The following is a 17,605-nucleotide window of genomic DNA, read 5'->3' as shown; positions in this document are numbered from 1 at the left end:
TGCATTCTTTCAATAGGAGTAGACGTCCTGGTAATATCAGTACTGTGTTCCCTGACTGATTGTTTAAAGTTACTGATTGCTCATAATATAACGTCGCTCAACATAGTACTATACTTACTTCCTACCTTGTAGTCTTTTTTTCCACAGAAGCAGCTGCTAACTTTTAAAAATCCACTTTCTGACTATATTATCTCTCATATGGCTGTGATGTGCTCCCCTGCCTTCTCTGTAGTGCTTGGAAGAGTTCTTGACCTCAAAGCATCGAATGTTTCCATATTCTCGTTTTTCTTTTTTTTTCACTCAAGCTGAGATTTCTCCTCATCTTATTGCATGTTTCCAAGTCTTGTGACTTTCTTAAAATGTCTTAATTGTACATTTTATGGAATAAGGATGCCAACATTATGTCAGCTCCATCTGGAAGACTTGAAGGTTGTTCCTCAATTTCTTTGCAGCTTATCTTCAAACTCTCTGGCTTTGGAAGAAAGTGCAAATCATGGTGAATGTAGCATCTCCACAGAGATAAGAAGTTTTTTCACCATATTAAAATTCCTAAGAAAGAAGTTGTTGCTTGTCACCAACAGTAACAGTTGTTCAGCTTCTCACCAACAGTAACAGTTGTTCAGCTTGTTTGTGATTCAAGTGTGCTGCACTTTCATTGGCCAATGTAAATGGGAATGGAGAAGGAATTAATGGCTACAGTATTGTTGGCTCGAGCTTGACCAGCCAGTTCTGTTAAGGTACCTGTGGTTTGAGATGGGTAGCGCAATCTCTAATATCAGTTCTTACTCGGTTTGTGAGATACAAAAGGCTGGTGGACTTCATCCCCATTTAAAGATATACTGTGAAATTTCAGATACGTTCAGTATTAGTTTTAACAATCAAGTAGGGTGTGGGAGGTGATGAAGTGAAGTTTTTTTTTGTTTAACACAAAACTCCTGGTTGATAAGTATAAAGAAAGTTTCTGAAGAGAGGATATTTTCATCCCTGGCTTTGTCCAGAACTTTTTTCCTTCCAGGTGCCAAAATAGGTTAGATAGATGGGCCGAGACCAACGGCATGAGGTTCAACAAGAACAAGTGCCAGGTCTTACACTTCGGCCACAACAACCCCATGCAGCACTACAGGCTGGGGGAAGAGTGGTTAGAAAGCGGCCCGGTGGGAAGAGACCTGGGGGTGCTGATCGGCAGCCGGCTAAACATGAGCCAGCAGTGTGCCCAGGTGGCCAAGAAGGCCAATGGCATCCTGGCCTCTATTAGGAATAGTGTAGCCAGTCGGTCTAGGGAAGTGATCGTCCCTCTCTACTCGGCACTGGTGAGGCCGCACCTTGAGTACTGTGTCCAGTTCTGGGCCCCGCACTTCAAGAAAGATGTTGAGGTGTTGGAGCGAGTCCAGAGGAGGGCGACCAAGCTGGTGAAGGGTCTGGAGGGTCTGACCTACGAGGAACGGCTGAGGGAGCTGGGGTTGTTTAGCCTGGAGAAGAGGAGGCTCAGAGGTGACCTTATTGCAGTCTACACCTACCTGAAGGGAGGTTGTAGTGAAGTGGGAGTTGGCCTCTTCTCCCGGGCAACTAGTGATAGGACAAGAGGACACAGCCTCAAGCTTCGCCAGAGGAGGTTCAGGTTGGACATTAGGAAGAATTTCTTTTCAGAAAGGGTTATTAGCCATTGGAATGGGCTGCCCAGGGAGGTGGTGGAGTCACCATCTCTGGATGTGTTTAAGAAAAGACTGGACATGGCACTTAGTGCCATGGTCTAGTTGACAGGGTGGTGTCAGGGCAACGGTTGGACTCGATGATCCCTGAGGTCTCTTCCAACCTGATTGATTCTGTGATTCTGTGATTCTGTGATTCTGTGATTCTGTGAATATCTATATTAAATTGGTGAACAGGAGTGGACAAAGAGAAAAAAAAGGGGGAATCACAGTGTCATGACAAGCCTTACACCATGGTTCAGAGCCCATGTCAAATTGCTAAACTGTCAAGAATCCACTGTTGGGGTGAGTAATAGATGAATACTACTTTTGGCAATTTCACCTCAAAAATTATGAGTCACTATGTTGATGACCAAGAGTAGACAGTAGATATAAAATGCAGGGGAGTCCTTTGAGTGAGTGCCTGAATTCCTATAAAAATGTCTACTGAATGCATTTGCTTCATCAAAGCCCAAACCCACAGGTTCAGAGAGATGTACTCCTCTGGTTGACAGCTCTGTCAATATCTCTCCTGCTCTGTCTCTTCCTGTCATAACATTGATTTCTGTAGGCTAGAGGAAGTAATCCCTGATGACATTGTGCAACAATCTTAAGGAAAGTTTGTTTTACTACTGCGCACTTTTTTATACACAGCTTATAAATGTATTTCATTTACAACTTACAAATGTTACGTCTCATGACTCTCTCACATTTTACATCCTGACCACTGTATCCAGATCAGCTGCTTTTGTAAGGCTTTCTTCTTGATTTTACACTTTTATGGGACAACATACTTGATGATTCTCCTGCATCATCTCATCACTGCAAAACAATGATGTCACTTTGACATATGCTATTCACTCAGCTGCCAAGCTAGCTGAAGAATGCATCATACGCCCTTTGCGTGGAAGAGAAGACCATACTGTCACGCCATGTACCGTCATTCCACTGCTGTCAACACCACTACATTTAATTTTGCGTCCTAACCCCAAGATCAGCAATGTTTGCCGTTGAGTGGTAGAAACTTCTGCGTAGCTGTAATGTAATTATGTTCCTGTTATTAATATAATTATCAACTTTTTCTGTATTCATTTTTCTGACAAAAAAAAATCCATCTCTCTGGAATTTCATAGTGCTACTCTCACTAGAGTAGCACTAGTGAGAAAGCAGGTAGTTTCCCAGGCAGTCCTGGAGGATTTTTAACTGTGAGAAATGAGAACCTGAAAATGAATTTTACTTGTACGGTATTGAAGAAACCATGGATCTTTAAAGTATTTGCTGTTTGTTTTGTCTTATGTCCAGAGCGGCACTAGCTATGAATTTCCGGCGTAGTATTGGTATTGTTGAAAAATGGGACGAGGTTTCAAAGGGAGCAAGGAACTGTGTATATTTATGGCATAGGAGTGAAAATGGCTTCATGGGTGAGCGGCATATCTGTAATGAACAGGCTTCAGTGGGGTTTGTCTCCCCATGGAGCCAGGGGTGATACCAGATTGGAAGCACAGGGGGACCCTTTCCACTGAGCTGACTCCTCTGGTCCGTTGAGATGACATTTGTGAGGAAGAGGCTGTGAAGGATTTAGTATCATTAAGTGTGCGAGGTCTTACCCCACACAGAGAATCAACAAGGCTTAAAAATGTCTGGAGCCAGACCAGAGGCAGGCATGGATTGACATGTAGGCATGAAGTGTATGTTGTTTCAAGAGATATGACTGGTTCGAATTTCAGACTTTGTAATTCCTCTAAGCACTATTTTTGATCAGATAGAATCAGACAAGTTGTCACCTTTTCTGTTTAACTTGTATATAGAAATTAATAATGTGTCTTCTTCTGTACTGCATTGTTGTAGAATAAGCTCAATCAGTGAAAAGAAATAAAACTCAATACTTCAAAAACCATCCTCCCCCCCAGTCTGCTATAGTTAGTGGCAAAAGGACTTAACCCACTGTTTATTTCTGAAGAGTCATAAAGGACATTACAGCCCTTTATAGTATGAGAGGTTAAAACTTTATTTTTCACTTGTGTTTCTCCTCATAAAATCCTGCTGTGAAACAAAATAAAATAAACAAGTGAACCCAAAAGCCTGTATCTATCAATGAGCAGCCATTGAATATTGTTCCTTTTTAACATAACATTACTGGTTCCTCTTTGCAGAAGTCACAGATATACAAAACTCCATGAAAAAAAGAAAGCAAACTTTAAAGAAAGAACTTCAGTGCCTCAACATCTTACAGTGTTGTCAGATGTCACTATTACTTTGTTCAGCAAATGAGTTTTTGAATTTAAGGAAAAATAAGGGAAATTCCATAACAAATAACAGAAAAAAGTAATCTAGATATTGGACAGTGCAAAATATATCCTGAGTTTAATGTCAGCCTTCACATAAACAGCTGGACTCTATACTCTAAACAAGCAACATCTCCACTAAAACTGATGAATAAGATACCTGCCGAATGCCAGCATGATTTTAGGCCAGGAAATTGAAGAGCCCAGGAATTGGTACATCATGTAACTATAACTGTATTCCCGAAGAAGTATCGTGTAAGTCTTAAGTAGTTTTTCTCTGAAAAAAATGTTTTGATGTGATTAAATGTTTAGCATTATCTTCCGTTTACTTTCATATTATATTTTCTCTGTTCATAAGTAAAAGTCTTTTCTCCTCTTTTTGCCCTGCCAAAAAATTCTAAGTCCTGGAAGTCAAGACACTACTTCAATGTCTTTACCAGCGAGCTGCATTTGAAGGATTAACACAGTTTGTAGGAGTTCACAAGGCAGTTCAAAAGAACCCTGATTACATAGCAAATTTGCTACCATAATAACCCTTTAAACCCTAGAAGAGGACAAATTGCCTAGGTCCCTTGGTAGGAAGGAGAACAGGGAGTGTGGGTACATTTAATTTCACCTAACATTAGCCATCCAAAGTTAGATTGTCTCAATTAACCGTCTGCTTAGCCTCTCTCTCTAGTGAGCGGATGGAAAGAGACAGGTACTTCCAGACAGGAATTCATCCCATCGCAAGATATTTTTCCAGGCTAATGGGATGAATTGCTGTGCCCATCAGAAGGCTTTATAAGTTTATTTGTCTGTAGAACAAGTAAACTTTGGCTTTGTTATCAGAATATATACTCTTTTTTGCTTTTAGAAATATTGTCATAGTAATGACACTTGTAACTCTTTCTCTGTGCTCTGCTTTTCTTTCCTAATTTTGAAGTGTGGCCTTACATTAAAGCTCTCCTTGACTGAACGAGAAATTATTCATGGACTGTATACGATCTTGGCTTGTATTGTGTACAGTCGCTAGTAGCCTTAGCCCAAGAATAAAACAGTAATGTATCTTTTCATGACCTCTCCTGTTAAGCCGCACTCAGATTTCCATGTATTCTCCCTAAAAGTTTTTTTCTGGCTTCTTGCTATGTTATCTACTGTGTTCAGTAGTAGGAATCTTCTGAGAAAACAGTTTTCCTGCAAACTGCATATAGAACAGCAGCTTTGCACGTACACTGCATCATTTGCTCTTCTTTTATCTCTGCCACTTTATTGCTATGAAAAGTACTTTTTTCCTGCTCTCACTGGGATTTGCAGGCAGCCTGATGTATCATCAGCCTTCCTCATGTTCAGGCTTGGGTCCGACCATGTGCTTGGAGCACGAGTTGTACCTGTACCTACATCAGATTTTCTCCTCTCATACTGACTGTTGTCTGGGCAGCAGTGTGCATACCACCAGCTTTCCTCTTTGTCTTCTTTTTTACCATAATTTCTAGCTCAGTTACCAAACCTGCATGTCCAATTGGCAGTTTTATTGCTTTCAGAAGTACAGTCTGCTGTGAAAATTATTTTACCTTTCTAGAGTTTTCAGCAGACGTTCATTGGTCTTTTAAAGTGAGTGGTGGTCACCTGCAGCTGTGTGAGTTTAACCTCTCTTCACAGGTGGGGGGAATGAGGAGGAGGGGCAAGGACATAAGGAACAGCTTGGGCAAGCAGGTAATTAGAACAGTCAATCCTAATTAGTTTTTAATAGTTGGGGAGGGGTTTTTTGTACCTACATATGTCTTAGAGGCAGCTTGCAGGGAGCAGAAGTGAGCTGGGAAGGTAGGAGGGCTGGATTTCAAATTAGCTAAGAGTGGGGGCTTGCTGGAGGCCCCTGGGAGAGTTAAGAGCCACTTGGTTTAGATGTTTCAAATGATGCTGTTAGCGAGCTCTGCAAGACCAGAGAGGGGGTTTATGTCCAGGGCTCGTGCTCATTGTGCCAGAGGGAGAGTTCTTAGGTGTTCTGTGTATGTGCTCCTTTTTTCTCAAAAAAGAGAGTGATGAGGAAGGTGATTTTAACTCAAGAAAGGGATGTGGCTTAAGGGGCTAAATGCAGCCCAGGTTCTCCCTTGTAAAATACCTAGTGAAAATGCAACACCTTGAGGTCTCCTCTGTGGTGCAAGCTGTGTGCAAAAGCTATTCACCCAGCAGAGAGTGAGATCTAGCTTGTGATCTTGGCTGCTAGGTGTGAAGGGTCGTACTCCTAAAGGTAGGTGGTTGTCCAGTTTCTACTGACTGCAGTGAAATAGGAGTGAGAGTGTGTGTGTTTGGAGTTTGTTCATGCATGGTTTTTTTTAAGTCACCTGCCTCAAATATTTTAACTGCTGAGGCAAGCAGGGGATGTGGTCTACAGGTTTTTTCCTGTTACCTGTTAGAACTTGGAGAGAAGCTCAGATGGAAGTATTTTCCAGATCTTTCAGAATATACTTCAGATGATCTGATATAGAAGCTCCTGTGTGTGAGCAGTGCAAGTCTTTGTTCTATAATCTAATATTTTGATTGCCTTGGAACATGCAAGTGATCCTACTCATTGATCTATGAATGGAGGGGGAGGGGGGGGGGAAAGCCTGTGAGACTAGGGGCTGATCTTAGACTTTTTATAATAATATTTTAAAATTTTTTTTAAGTGCCTACCTCTTAATGAAAGTGGAAGGTGGAGGTCAGCTTCTAAGTACTTCTGAAGCTCTGGTCCTTTCTTGTTTGTAAAGTTAGGCAAAAAATGATCTTCTGCCTCTGTCTTTGGAGGTATTAGTCCGCTGTCTGTCTGGCCTGGAAAGGGTTGTCTTGCTTCTCTGTAATATTGCAGTACAGTTTGTCTGTGGGATATCTTTCTTTGGGATAGCCTTGAAACTGAGGTGGAAGTGTTAAAGAGAGTTATTGCTGTGGAGGAAATGTACCTACTAGAGGTAACAGGTGTTAGAGTAAGTAATGAAACCGAAGACTGCTATTTATATGTTCAGACAGGAGGAGAATGCAGATTTTATTGGACAGTACTAGAGGCAGACATACATTATATATATTAATTAAGAAAGGTGTGTGGTACTGGGCTGCCCAGGGAGGTGGTGGAGTCACCATCTCTGGATGTGTTTAAGAAAAGACTGGACATGGCACTTAGTGCCATTGTCTAGTTGACATGGTGGTGTCAGGGCAATGGTTGGACTCGATGATCCCAGAGATCTCTTCCAACCTGATTGATTCTGTACTTGTGGAAAGGCATCTTGCTGGAAAACAACTTCCAGATGCTTCCAGAAAAACTCCAGCTATCTCATTATTCAACTTGTTATTCATAGTTTGACCAGTCTTTCTTCTGAAGTAGATGGAGATAGTTTTCGTAAGTTTTTATAAAGCTGAAATCAGTGTTGTGTGGAGTTTGTCTTTTCTGAAGTTTCTATCAAAAGGAAGTGTTACTGTGTTGCATGGCCTGTTTATTTAAAAATGCCTGTCTTCCTAAGGGAGCCTAGTAGAAGCGAAGTACACTATATGCTAATGCTAATAATTTGTGAAATAACCACTTTTTTGGTAGACTAACACAAAACCACAATTACAGCAGTGGCTGTTTCTCATTAGTAGGAATGACATGCCAGCTTTAGAATATGTAATGATGAATAAGCCCTAGTGGCTATAATTGGCATAGAAATGTACTGTACGCTTGGGTGTTAAAAGTTATAAGCTATTTATTTTCATACTTACCACAATGTAGTATACTCTTTGTATAAATCTCACATGGATAGTCTTACTTGCATTTTTGTAATATAATTTATGTCCATATGGTTCAAATATGAATCTGTCCCCCTATTAGTATCCTGCTGGTGACATAATGTACTGACAAATTAGTATCTCATGTCTGAAAAGCCTGTTTGAATTCAGATCTCATGAGAAGGTAACTCAGATCTACCTGATCTTCCTGATACAGATAGCCTTGTTGTCACAAGGTTTCTGTAATACCTGAGCTTACACAATATAGTAGTGATATACTTGCAAGATATTTGGCTACTGACTGTGGTGTGTGGTGTTTTGGGGTTCTTTTATAGAAGCACCAAATTCACCTAAGTGAGGGGTGGATTTGGAGGAGCTCTCTGTTATGCTAGGCTCTAGCCTAAACTAGGAGCAAATGGTGTAGAAGTTCATGGTATAAAATAATTTTGAAACTGGGAATAATGTGTATTAAAATAATTAGTGGTGTTCTCCTAGACATCATATTGCGTTGATTCTTCTGCGATATCAAAAGCAGTTTGATTATTAAGGTCTGTATGTGACACATGTGATATGGAAGTCCATGGTATGTTTTTTTTTTTCTCAGTGTTTCAGAAAACAAATATAAGGAAGTGGGTAAAAAGTACAGGGATAAATCAAAGACTGGTTTTTCTTCAAAAAGAAGTTAGTAAATAACTAATCTCTTCTGTTACCTATTCCAAAAATATCCAAGCTTCATTTTTGAGTAAGGTGACGTGATTCTGAAAGAACAGTTTTGCTTTCTTTTCTATGAGTTAAGAACAGCTTCTGTAAAACTAGTATGAAGTGCGGAATGAAACATCACTCCGAGTTACGGAAAAATACAGATATAACTTCTCAGAACAGGCAGATAAACCCCTTTAATGATGCCTTTCTGGAGTAACTGTGAATTTAGAGCATGTTTGCTTAATCTGAGCGAATTACCTGGCTGAAGGGTAGTGTTTTGCAGCCCTAGTTTAGGTTAGGGCTCAGCATTTAAGTTTGCAATCTAGGTGACATGCAGAAGTTGAGGTGAAAATTGAGGTTCTGAGGTCCAAGGCTGAACAGAGCTTTGGTAGCAAATTTGGCAAACTTTCATCTGTGATTTTAATGCTACTGTATCATATTTATGGTTTCTTGAGGTTTTTGTTTAGGGTTTTTTACTATGGGCTTTTACATGATTGAGACTGGTGAAGCTGACTATGTATGATGGAGATGTTGGTGAATATTTGACGTGTCTCTTTTATTTTGCAGAGAACTACAGCCAACAAGACTTCAGGTGCTCCTTCCTACAGCAGATGGTCCAGTTCACAGCCCCATCAGGTAATATGCCCTTGTCAAAAAGGATATGAAGCTCAGGTTGACACATACTTCCTTTTAAAATGAATCTGTGAGGGGATCTGAGGGTGTTATCTACCTGCCTTAGCCCAACTAAGTCATGCTGATCTCTGAGGTTGTTGCAGGATATCCTGTGGCAAACTGTTAGATGCAGTTGCTGCTCATGGAGGGGCTTGTACAACTGTGACTCCTCTAATGCAGTGGTGCCTCTGTGGGTTGTCAGGGATGGTTATTATGACTGGATTCCCCTGTCCTTTGCATCTTGTCACTTAAGCTAGAAGTGTGTGTGATGCTCTTTGGCAATGTGTGAAGTCATGTTCTCCCATGCTGTGCCCCCCCAGTATTTTTTCCACTACTTAAAACAGCTGAGTTGTGAAGTGGTTACGATGGCCAAAACTTTGAGGAAGATTTGTTATAAACCTAGACTGAAGCTGGAAGGCTGTTCAGCAATAGCCAGGAAGCAATATTATTGTTAATGATTTTTTAATAAGAATTTGAATGTTATTCAGGACTTCTCTTACTTTATCAAAACCAAAAGACTTTTCTGACTGTAGACAAGGACATGGCTTGCATTGTAATCAAAAACAATGTATTTCAACTAAAGCAACTTCCTCTTTAAAAACTCTTCAAGTGTTTGTTCATTATTGATCATATTAACATTGCTTTCCCCCACTACTTTTGCTTCTTTCTGACCTCCTTCTACCTTCACTTCCTCTTAAAAACAAAAACAAAAAACCAAATAAAATAACACCCTGCCCACCCTTGACACTGTGAAAAATTTAAGCTGTCCTGGTGAGCAAATCCTTGATCTGACATGCTGGATTTTTGTTTTTTATGAAGGATGTGTATACACTAAGAGAGGAAATTTCTAATAAGGTGAGATTTGACCTCAAAAACTAAAGCCAAAGAAACTATGGATTTCATTTGTATTCAAATTACAATGGGAAAGAAGGTGGCTAAATACTTCATGGACTGTTAGCTGCCTATTTCACCATCCTTCCAGTCATAATAGTTCTGCTTTCACGAAGTATTGTAAGAGTCTTGTGCCTCCTCTCTATCTAAAAGTATGTTCTTTTTGCTTGCTAAGGTTTCCATGTTTTCTTTTTTTTTTTTCACTTTTTGAACACTGAATTTTCACTGTTGGGGGGTAAAAGTGAAGAATATGTAGGCAGAAGGCTAATTCTGCCCCATCCTAGGGGATCAGATGGTGAGCAAGAAAAAGTTCATGGAGTACTACTAATATGTACAAGGCTGAAACAGCAAAGACTGTCCCCCTCTTTTGGCATGTCTGCAGTTGCCCATTAATGTTAATGGGAGACGCATTCCGAAGACAGGAGGAGATCATCCTAACAAATCATGAAATGCACTTCACACTCTACACACTTGATTTCCTTCTTGAGAAAGGAGGGGAAGATAAGTACATAATAAAGATTGTTCGTAGTGTTACAACCCTGTCAAATCGCTAACAGAGTTGAGGGACTAACTACGAGGAATGTTGTTTGTAAGTATGTCTAGACCATCCAGCATCTGCAGGAGAAAGTGTTGTACTGTATTAAAGCATGCCTGTGGTAATTTTCCTCCTCCTATGTTGTACCCTACACATTTTAATCTCATCTTCCTTTGTCATTTACACTCTAATCTTTTTCTTTCATCCTTGTTTATTGTGAGCTTTTTGTCTTCTGTGCTTTGAGTTTAATAAGCTTACAAACTTGCCTCATGGATATTACAAATACCAGCACCAACTGTGAGGATGTATATCCATGCCGTGGTTCAGGTTGGGAGACCTGAATACTGCTGTGCACTCACATGAGCTGAGGGTGGCAAAATATTTGTATTGGATCAGAGATTTGTATTCAGCCTTGCAACTTGCCAGCATCTATATATAGCTTATTTAAACATTTTTTTTTTTGAAGATGGCTTTCCAGGAAAGAAAAAGATTAAAGTTCAAATTCATATTGTCTGCATTTTCTTCAGTCTCATGCAGAGAACACAGTGATGGCTTTTCCACATACATCTTACAAGAATCCACAAGGAAACCTAATAGAACTACATGACTGAGACCTTTGATGCATCTAAGAAATGCTAAAAGTTAAATTGATTTTCTCCTTCCTTCCCCCCGAGTTTTCTTTTTTTCAGTTCCTCTATCTGTGTGGAGTTTGAAGGTCCCATTAGGTGAGAGATCTGAAAGGGTTCTGCAGGTAGGGTTAATGAGTCGCTGAAAATAACACATTTTTCACTGACTTATTTTGCTTTGTGCTACCCAGACATGCTTATATTTTGTATTGGATAAGCTGAAGCGTGTTTATTTATCTTAAATATGCTATCTGGGGAAGGTTTTTAATAAGTTCCTATTAACTCATTGCTCTCATGGACATGTGGAATTTGTGTGCTCAGCTTTTTTGATGTGAAGCTGTTTAGAGAACATGTAGGTTGGTTGTTTTTTGTTTTTTTTTTTTTTTTTCCCCTGCCCCTTGAGCCTGGGAAAGTGTCTTGTTGCAGGGGAGGTATCTTTAAAACTTGATTAAGAGGTTACTTCTGACTGCCCTGGGAAAGAGGCATTGCTACCTGCTTCAAGCTAGCTTTATTCAAGTGTTTCATTTTCTCAGTGTCAGAACAAGAAGCCAATAGTCTAAAAGGTCGATAATTTTTTTTTTGGAGCCAAGGGATTAATCTATTTAATTAAAGGATTGGGGGCGTGGGCAAGGAAGCAACCCCAAATCTCAGTTTCTGAACTGGCATCCACAGAGCTGTGTTGGACCTTACTGCCTTCAGATGTGCTAAACTGCCTTGAGGGATGGAATCAAGGAGAACATACAAACTGACACTAATGAGCTGAAATTGCCTATGCTCCCGTTCTTGGCTAGTGGCATCACTTGATGTGTGAAGAAGTCTTCAGCAATTTTGTGAGAAGCTCTGAAGTGAACTTAGTCCTTCTGTGGTACTGTGAAGACTCTATGTGCTTCCTGAAGTGCAACTGGCTCTTACTGCTGATGAAAATGAAGGAGGAAGTGGTGCTTTTTCAGGCATGATGATGTAGCTGATTTCTAACATGATGCTGGTTTTGCTGAGTGGGATGGCAGCCAAGGCAGAGTGTCTTATAGTGATGACATATCCACGTGTGGGACAGTCTGTCTCTCAATAGGAATCATAGGTAGACAGGCAGGGTGGGATGTAAGGCACTCGGTATTGCAGCTCAGCTGTCCCTAGAAGCAGGTTTAACCATTCACTTGTTACTAGTAATGTCTTGAGAACTAAGTGCTAAGAACTATTGGGGTGGTATAGCCAATGCAGATGTAAAAATTAAGAAAAAAAAAAAAAAATTGATTTATTCCTTAGAAAAACAGAAATGATAGGTGAGGTGTCCTAGAAAAGAAGAATGGGACAACTACCCTCCTAACTTGCTTATGTCCCTACTGTTGATGAGAGGCAAAAAGTGAGTTGCACCTAAACAGATCTCACAAATAAATCCACTTTATATGCAAAGCAGAAGATAGTGATACGTTCCCTCTCTGAATGACTGTGAGATGGGCTGTCCTTTTCTTGTTCGTGTGCGCACTAGGGAGCTGGTCATGTTGGACCATTCATTTGGTCCACCACTGTTGGCTGGCACCTTTGTGACAAATGTTCCAGGTCTCTCACACAAGAATTGTTAGCAGGGTTGTCTTTAAGATGCTTAGATTATATTACGTTTCTAGAAATCATATGAATGCATGTTTAGCATTAGGTGCTAAATGAGCCCTGCCGAATAATTGGTGTGTCTTAAATGCCATTAAAAATAATATAGAACAACTTCAGCATCTTTCCCCTCCCCATATCTATTAGCAAGTACGTTAGCTTATGAGCTAATGAAGTTAAAATGCAGAAAGTGAAACGGTGTCCAATGGGCCACGGGGACAGGAGGAATCAGCTAAACTTCCATAATTTTCCTCTGTCTGGCTCCACTGCTGCTGGGTCTCTGGTGTTGGCAACACAAGCTTCTTGCTTTCTTGCAGATAGTCAAAGCTTTGTCCATTGCTGAACTTGGCATCAGTGCCTTAACTAAGGCCAGAATGTGTTTTTTCTTCAATATCCTGCTCTTTAAACATAGAGATAAGTACTATATTTTAGTACCCAAGTGGTTAGCCGTTTTCTTAAAGGAATTGAAACAGACAGTGGAGGTGTGATAAAAAATTTAGTGTAGGATTTAAATTTAAATAGGCCACTCTTCTACCACTCCATGTGATAGTTTATGGTACCAAGCTTCTTCATGATTGAGATGGTGGAAATAACAGTCAAGAAGATGGAAGCTAGGAGGGGTGATACTCTAGTGTTTTACTTTCACAGTGGTTTCATTGAATTCAAGGTCAGAGATTTCAGTATATGTAACTTAGCTCTCTTGCTTGCTTCCTGTTATATGTGTGTGTGTGTGTATGTGTCCCTTGCTTTCCCCTTGCCTTGTTTTTGCTTTGTATTCTTTCTGCATATGTGTTGGAGCAGTAATGTGTTGATAAGCAGATAATTATACACAGTTGTCAGTTCAGTAATCTCTTCACAGTGCATGAGGTCAAAAAGAACCTTGTGATCAATCATTCAGTATGAGAGTAGAGTGTTTAGTTTTAAGAAGCCATTCCAGGTATGGACTGCTGGTAGTAGTTGGGATTGTTGCAGCCTGCTCGTATCCAAGTTAACAGGGACCTGCAGATGGAATCTATCACTTGTAAGAGCAGGGAGATGAGTAGTGGTGAGTTTCCTTTATAGGATCTGGCATGTTACTTTGAACATAAAGGTTATGAAGCACTTGTTTAGCAATGGCTCAGAAGATCCCTTCCTGTGAAGTGAGTTTTCTTTTAAAAATATGCCTAGTTCTAAAGTACTATGAAGATTCTTGTATCCAGCTGTTTTGAATCTTCTTTGGGTTTTTTCCCTTCAGTGCCCTCAAGTCTGACTTGGAAAAAAGTCAGTATTGAGAAGGTCACTGTCTCCATGATGACTCAGCTGTTTGCCTTTCCGCTGAGCACTGCAAACTGTGGCAGTAAAGTTTAGGTTAAGTGCCTGTCCACTAGAAAATGTACTGAGAACACCAACAATGTTCCCAGAAGCCACGGAACAGCTGTCAAATGGCAACAACATTCCTTCACTGTTGACCTAGGTTTGAGCTGCACCAGTCCTGCTCATCTAATGAGTGACTTAGTCCACTACTAGGGTTTAAAACTTTTTATAAAGGTCAAATGCGATCTGGCAACTTTCCAAAAGCAGACCAGACAACCCAAGCCAGAGAAATATGTTCCATGCTCATCCCAGCACTTGGCGTATAACCAAAAAACTGCAGCAAAATTCAGTGGGCTTAATCGGAGTTAATGAGGGAAATTTGTCAGTTTTGCAATAAATTTGAGTATAAAATCCCTAAAATGCCTCCTTTCCATAATACATCTTTTCAGAACTGTACATACCTCTAAACCATACATCATTGTAGTTGTACAACTCATTGCACTTTGATTCTAGTTACATTTGTTTTTAAATTATCTTTGAACATGGAACAAAATCAAATATGGAATGAAAAAAAACTGAATTCTTAATGAACTCACTGAATTTCAACAAGCCTCTGTTAGGCTTACCTTAGATAATTCACTAAACTTGAATTTGAGGTTGAGACAGTGCCTTCATGAAGCAAGTTTAGCTAGTGAAATAATCATTACAAGACATGATGTATAAAAGAATTATTACACTTCAAAGTTCACTGAAGGAATATCTGTGGTCAGTACTCCAAGTTTGCCCTCATTACATCCATAGTATATGGCATGTTATGCACATTATAGCTTTGTGGGATTTTGTCTTTTAATAAAGACCGACCCACACAAATAGGTAGCCAAGTCAAGTACAATCCTGACTAATAGATACTGTTTTTCTTGTGTGCCTCACCTCTTGTAGCACTTGCTAATTTCTACTAGAAGTTGCTGGTTTCTTCCAGTCAACTGGGAACCCAGTGTTAAAGGTTCTGCTTGACTCCAAAGTTTGATGCTTGCTCAGTAAAATCTGTGGGCATGCTGCATTCTAGCATGATGCTTTTAGTAAGCCATCATAAGGGAAGATTGAACCTGGCATCTGTTTTTTTAAAGCAATGGGAATCTACAGCCTGAGCTGATGTAACCCAACCTCACCAAGGTCATTGGTGAGGGCAGAGCAGACCTGGTAATCTCTGACTGCTATGCAAGTAACGAGACCGTGGCAGACTGGGCTGGCTACTCAGTTAATTGCATTATATTATTGTTTTATTATTTTTATTTATTTATGAAGATAACTCATCCAAGTGAGACTCAGGAGCTGTTTTATCTGTTGCCAAGTGAAGTACAACCTAAATTTAGCTTTGAAAAGCAAAGGAGTTCTTAAGCAAAATAAGAAGCAGGGAACTCAAAAAGGAAACCGTTTGTTTCTGGTCAGTGGCAGAATATGAGTGAATGTACATAGCGTTATTCAAAGGTTGCTCATCCAAGAATGCTACCTGTTGGCAGAATTACCAAGCAGCCTACTGAACTGACTGTAAAGCTGTCTTCTGTGCTGCAAGCAGGATGAGACCCTGTGGCTGGAGGGAAGCGATAGCAGTAGATAAAGTCTAACCCCATTCTTTCTCTTACTGCTTGTGGAGAAACACTTTGTATATGTTAGCATCAGTAGTCTTCGTCTTGCAGTACTATGTTAGCAGTTGTGCATCTTAAGAAAGAAACTAAAACTTATATTTAAAAGCAGGGCTTACACTAACCCATGAAGCATAAATGACAAAATGCGGTTAACTGTGCTCTGCAATCTATATAACTGGTCCTTCTAGATGAGTCTGTGCGAAGGATATGTATATATCCCTCGCCAAACATGGGATTTGGGAATTAGTTCCCATTAGACAACAGCTACATGAGTTTAGTATTACAGTACTCTAAAGTCTGGAGAGTACATGCTGTGTAGAAGTTAATCTAAGTCAACTGGTTGACCTAAGATGACATAAGTCTTGGTAAACTAATTATGATAAATTTCTCAAGCCCTTTTTGTCTAATGTATTGTTACAACATTTTTTTTAAACCAGGTGCCTCTCTGTTTAATTGGTCTGTTTAATGGTTTTCCTTTCCCCTCAATTTCCTGTATGTATGCTGTATCAGCAATGACCTGATCATTCAAAGATTAGAACTTTCTCCTGATGATGGTATTGAAACCTGAAACTTTAGGTGTGATGGTTATGGAAACATAAGAGGACTTTTCTAAGACACAGTATTGTTTCCTCTTCTACAAGTGTAAGAGGAAAATATAATGGGTTTCCTTTTTCATCATTAGTCAAAATCAGAGATACCATTGGTATTTTGTTGCCTTTCAAGTCTGAGGTCAGAAGATTCCATATATAGCCTGGCTAATCTTAAATATCAGCATACAGGAGAAAAAAAGCCTTTTGTTCCAAAAGATGTTTCTTAAACAGCTGCCATAATAGATTTTTTCCTAGACCAGCTAACTTTTTTACTCTATTCACTTGTTATGTAATTATTTTTGATGACAGATACCAAATGAGTGTTTTATGCTAAGTGTCTTCTCGGTGTGTTCAAGTTTGCATAGAGAAGTGTGTGCTGGAGTTGAGGGGGAAGTACCAGCTGTTGTGATGACTTCCTTAGACGTGAAACATTTCCAAAAGGTGTCTGACCAGCTGCACTTATTTTGTCACTGCAACTATTTTTTTCTAGAAGGAGAATTTTTATAAAAATATAAAAAGACTGAAACCAATAGGGTTCTATTAATTTTAAACTAAAGAAGCCAAAATTTTCCCTGGTTCACATCTTGTATTATCACTGAAAGCTGCGCTACCTCTTTTGTATACCTTACTTCAAAACTGCCAGAGAGTCAATTTGAGAACTTTCCTGGAATGTTCCTCCCATAACTCTTTTGCCTGTTTTTTAGTGAATGAAGCTTATTGATACTCTGTCTGTGAATGCTGACTGCTCCCTATAACTTGGCCTATTTGGACCAAATTTGGTAAAGAAAGGGAAGGGTGCAAGTTTCTTGAACCTTCCAAAGATGTAAAGTTTCTCTGTGAATTGTAAGAGCACAGCAGAGGAGAGAGGCTGGTAAATGCCACACCAAAGGAAAGCATGAGATCACCCTTCACTAGCCCTTGGGCAATTCATGGGGGAGAATGATGTTATGGATTTCCTAACAATGGGGCAAAAGACTCAGTTGTTAGTGTCTGTGCTTTTTCAAGAACGAGGTAAAACTTTCTCTCCTGTGCAGAATGTTCTGGTGAAGGGATGAGCCTCACCCCAGAGCTTAAGGAATAATTCAATTAAAGTCAATCAGCCACAAGACACACGTACATTCACTATCAGGCTTAATTAGTTTTGTTGTTCACACAGCTACACAGTTGAATTCTAACAAAATTCTATATTGGATTGATTGAATTCAGAACTCTTTAAATCTGAGTCTTCTAAGGAAACTGTCTCCTTGCTGCATCTAGCAACATTATTCCTGACTTTTCTCAAGGTTCAGATCTTGTCAGATAAACTTCAGATAATATTGTTTGAAGCAGTACATAATCTTACAGTGGGGTCTTTCCAT

The 17,605-nt window shown here is 39.8% G+C and overlaps 1 protein-coding gene across 1 annotated transcript in view; it reads left to right on the top strand.

Moving 5' to 3' along the window:
* Positions 1-17,605, top strand: part of RBMS3 (RNA binding motif single stranded interacting protein 3) — a 740,391-nt gene that overhangs the window by 103,791 nt on the left and 618,995 nt on the right. Inside the window, 1 exon segment of the mRNA XM_068404577.1 lies at positions 8,960-9,028. Coding sequence (XP_068260678.1) covers positions 8,960-9,028 — 69 coding nt within the window.

Source organism: Nyctibius grandis, chromosome 7, assembly GCF_013368605.1.
Source record: "Nyctibius grandis isolate bNycGra1 chromosome 7, bNycGra1.pri, whole genome shotgun sequence".
NCBI lineage: Eukaryota > Metazoa > Chordata > Aves > Nyctibiiformes > Nyctibiidae > Nyctibius > Nyctibius grandis.
The sequence above is the reverse complement of the archived record's forward strand: the minus strand, read 5'-3'. Positions and strand labels throughout refer to the sequence as shown.